The 4,812-nt window shown below is 38.9% G+C and overlaps 1 protein-coding gene across 1 annotated transcript; it reads left to right on the top strand.

Annotated features, from left to right (window-relative positions):
• Window positions 1–776: 776 nt before the first annotated feature.
• On the top strand, window positions 777–4,183 carry LOC110714449. Its single transcript, XM_021892966.1, has 4 exons — window positions 777–824; window positions 1,494–2,622; window positions 2,875–3,495; window positions 3,570–4,183. The coding sequence occupies exons 1-4, from the start codon at window positions 777–779 to the stop codon at window positions 4,181–4,183; spliced, it is 2,412 nt and encodes an 803-aa protein (XP_021748658.1).
• Window positions 4,184–4,812: the final 629 nt, after the last annotated feature.

Here is a 4,812-nt window from a genome sequence, read left to right as displayed (position 1 = left end):
TTGTGACTTTTATGTTAACTTTGCATATATATATATACATTGTAATACCTCTTATTGTTAAAGTATTCTATAAATTAAATTAAGTTTTTACAAAATATACATCTTAGGAAAGAATAATTATTTTTCAAATTAAACAGGGGCAAATATATTTAATCATGGTTAATTTTTGAAAAGTTATAAATAAAAGAATTTCTTAAATCTTTTTAAACCAGGATAAAGAATAATAATATTGATAATGGGTTTTTAATAAACCTATAAACACCCAACATTATCAAACAAGTCCAAAAACTTTACTACAAAGAAAACGTGATTTTACCGACTACTAAAAACACTTGGAAAATTATTTGCCAATAACTAACCGTTTGTAAAATATCTTGGATAGATTTGATCAGTAAAGTTTGGCCCAACCCATTTTTCTGGATAATTTGTAAATGTTTAGCCCAATTTCCTTACATATTAATATTTGGAGTAGGGTTGTCAATGGCTCAAATTTCCCTAAAAAAAATACTGAATCGCTATTCGTCGTTCGCAAATTACTGGGTGACGTTCACATTTTTAATTGAAATGACTTTTTTGCCCTTGTGGGTATTTTATCTATTTAAAGGTCCACCATAGGTAAATTTAGTTACCGACAACATTAAACATTACCGAGCCCACCACTTGTGTTAAAAAAATCCCGAGCATTAAAAAATCCCAATTCCACCATTGTACGGTAATCCCGAGGAATTTAAAAATCCCGGGGCAGAAAAGAAAAGTGTACGAAGTGGTGTTTTACGATGGACGACGACAACGTTCACACGCCGGAGGATTCGACGGAAGAATCTGTAAGTATTTCGGAAATTTTTTTTTTTTTTTTTGTAAATGGACATCCGCCTTTTATTACCGGAAACCTGAGGGAGATCTGCCCAAAATTTCCAGATGTTGAGAGAAACATCCGGAAATTTCATCCGGATGGGTACATCTGCCTGAAATTTCCGGATGTATGTGGGGACATCCGGAAATTTTGGGCGGATGTACCCCAGGTTTCCGGAAAAAAAAAGGCGGATGTCCCTATTATTTTTGTTTTTTTTACGTAATTGTTATTGTTATTATTATTATTATTATGGTTATTAATATTAGTTTTGTTAATTTTGTAAATTTTTGTTATGATTATGATTATTATTAATATTATTACTACTATTATTATTACTATTGTTGTTATTATTATTATATTAGTTATTATATGTTAATGTTATTATTAGTATTATTATTGTTATTGTTATTATTATTATCATTAGTATTATTATTGTTATTATTATTATCATTAGTATTATTATTGTTATTGTTATTGTTATTGTTATTGTTATTGTTATTGTTATTATTATTATTATTATTATTATTATTGTTATTTTTATTATTATTATGATTATTTTTATTATTATTGTTATTATTATTGTTAAATTTAAAATACTAATCCTTGCGTGTTTTATTTGTTTGTGTTGTTATTTTGATAGGATTCGGAGGTTGAAGACGACGGTGACGTTGTGAATTACAGTGCACATTTTGTGACAGACACGGTTTTTCTAACGTTTGACGATGCAGTTACATGGGCGGATGCTGTTGCAATTAATCTGGGATTTATTTTGGTGAAATCGTCTATCAACAAACAGAGGGATGGTCGACCAGTTCGATATTTAAGATGTGACCGGGGACGCAGGAGTAAGCCGAGAGATCTTGAGAACGCAATTCGGAAGGACACTAAAACCAAGGGCGTTGGTTGTCCTTTCTACATCAAGATATTTTACGAGTTCGTCACCAATACTTGGTTTATCCGGGAGAAAGATGATGTAACTGGGACCCACAACCATCCAATGGTTGCGTATCCAGAGGGTCATTGTAAAATTAGTGGGTTGAGCCCGAATGCGAAGCAGGTTGTGCGTGACATGACGAAGTCTAAGGTTGCACCGCGTAACATCATGGCGACTATTGCGGAGCAATTTCCTGTTGATCATCCAAACATCAGACACATCTACAACTGCCGGAATGACTTCAGAGAGGAGATGTCTGATGGGAGAGGAGTTGTTCAGCAATTTCTACATTTGGCGAGGCAGAGTCAGTATGTTTACTGGGTCATGTCCGATGATGATGGCGTTTTACAGCACGCCTTTATGGCGCATCCAGTCATGGTAGACATCCTACGTCTGTACCCCTATGTGATCGATATCGATTCCACTTACAAGACTAACCGATACGGGATGCCGTTCTTTGAGATAGTTAGCGTGACACCGACAAACCAGAATTTTCTCGTCGCTTACGTGTTCATGCGCAACGAGAGCACGACAAGCTATCGATGGGTTTTGCAGAGGTTGAGAGACGTGATTAGGTATAATAAGGAGTCGTCGGTTTTCTTGACAGACCGTGAGCTTGGGCTATGTGCTGCATTGAGGGAAGTGTTTCCAGGAACCTCGCACTTACTTTGTCGATGGCACATTAACAAAGATGTGGAGGCTCGGGTCACTGCTATGTTCAAAAGCAAGAAAATCGGTGCGTCTTTCAAAAACGGAAAATGGAAACGTATCATGGACGCTGCAGCTGAGGAAGATTATGAGGCCGCTGTAGAAAACATGAAGGATAAGTGGGCAAGTTTTCCAGCAGTGATACAATATGTAGAGAACACATGGCTTTGTCATAAAACGAAGTTCGTGACATTTTGGACAAACCAAGTTCTACATTATGGAAACACCAGCACTTGCAGAGTTGAGAGCCAACATTCGACCGTGAAGATGTGATTTGATTCCTCGACAGGTTTGGTGTTTGCTTATTGTACTTCATGTACGTACTTTTATTTAGGAATTTCAGTTACAAATCATAACTGATTTTCTTTGTAATGTGCAGGTTCTTTGGATACTGTATGGGCTCGAGTTCATAGCCACATTGGTAATCAAATCATCGCAATTCGTAATGGTTTGGAGTCTTCTAGGTCGAAGATAGGTCAAAAGTACCGACAGTTGCCACTATCACGTATAAACGGGAAGGTGTCTCAGCATTGTTTGAAGGTTCTTGATGAGGAGACAAGGAGGATGAGGGAGCTGAGTTATCAAGTGCACGAACGATGTGGATGTGCAATGCGTGTGACCCACGGGTTTCCCTGTGCATGCCAGATACATGCTTCGCTAGCTGCTGGGACAGGATTGTACATAAGGCAAATTCACCCGTTTTGGAGGACCTTGGTTATTGGTTCTGGAGATGGTCGGACGGTGCCTGACAATGACTCGACCGAGGATGCCGCACATTTTCGTTCTCTGATGGAGGAGGTGTTTGATAGTGATCCTGCTGTTCTTCGAAACGTGTCTCGCATCATTGAAGAGGAGTTGCATCCGGATCATTTCGATCTCAGAGAGCCTGCTGTAAACCACCGGGTTCGTGGTCGACCAAGACACAATGATACAAGACGTGATCGTTCTTATTTTGAACATGTAAACCGCCAACACACTATACGCGGCGCACGACAAACAGGTACGATTGAGTGTTGTGTTTTTCACATAAATCAGCGTTCACTAAACTATTAACTGAAACCTACATTTGTGCAGGAGATGTAAACGACATTAGCCAAAGCCGTTATCGACACATGCTTCCAGGGCCGATGTTGCCTTACATCACAGGATGGAAGGATGTCATTGGCGATGGGAACTGTGGGTTTCATTGTGTGGCCGAGTTCTTCTTCGGTGATCAAGGCCGATGGTATGACGCTCGAGAGACAATAGCGAATGAGGTCCTCGGTTATCAAGCCCTATATGAGAGGATTTATGGGCTTGGAAGACTTGAGATCAATGTGCAGCGTATTCGATGGGACGGTGGGGCGGTTGATTCCCGTCATTGGATGGTTGCAATACAAGATTTATTTCCTATTGCGACTTGGTTCAACGCAACGGTTATTATTCTTGGTGTAGGCCAAACACCAACTTGCTACTACCCATGCCTCACGATATTGCCGTTGCGGGCAAGAAGGGGGGTCACATCACCGAAGCGAGAGTTTGTCATCACTACAGTTGGGGCCTTACATTTTATTTGTATTGAACTTGCACCTGATTCGCCACTTCCCCCGGTTGCAGGTTGGTGGACCGAGCACCACGACCCAAGTGTTGACGGTTGGGATCAGCGTTACGAAGCTAGAAGGAACATGTGGGATGCCTTAATTAGATAGTGAACATGTTGTTGTACTTTCATTTATGTTAAACAGTTGTCGTTATGTAATTTGCAACGAATTGAACTTAATTAAACAAAATATTTAGAAAACCACCAAAACAGTTGTTCAATACTTAAAGTACGTGACGAATAAATAGTACATAAACGAAATGCGTACAAGGGAAATAAAAAAACAAACAGGAAGTTCACAACCCCATCATCGCCCTCCAATCAGCTCGTAGCACCTCAGCCATTGCTCTTATATCACGCGATAGGCTCGGATACTCCTCCAGGGTCCTGTTGATGACCTCCATAGACCGACCCATCCACTTCAATTAAAAAAACAACATATTAAATAAATCACAAGTTTTTTTTAAAAAAAAACAACATATTAAAAACAACATATTAAAAAAACAACATATTATAAACAACATATTATAAACAACATATTAAAATAGCAACTTATTAAATTATACCAAAAAATACAACTACTTACGTAATCCGTGTTAGTTCTTTCTGGCAGTGTGCGACTCTCATGTGATGACGCAACTGGAGAAACACGTGGATAAGAAAATCGGTACAACCACTGCATGTAACCAGGACCGACTGTAGGAGCACCACCACCAAGTCTGCTGAGGGCACCTACCA

The sequence above is a fragment of the Chenopodium quinoa genome, unplaced genomic scaffold, assembly GCF_001683475.1.
Source record: "Chenopodium quinoa cultivar QQ74 unplaced genomic scaffold, ASM168347v1, whole genome shotgun sequence".
Taxonomy (NCBI): domain Eukaryota; kingdom Viridiplantae; phylum Streptophyta; class Magnoliopsida; order Caryophyllales; family Amaranthaceae; genus Chenopodium; species Chenopodium quinoa.
The sequence above is the reverse complement of the archived record's forward strand: the minus strand, read 5'-3'. Positions and strand labels throughout refer to the sequence as shown.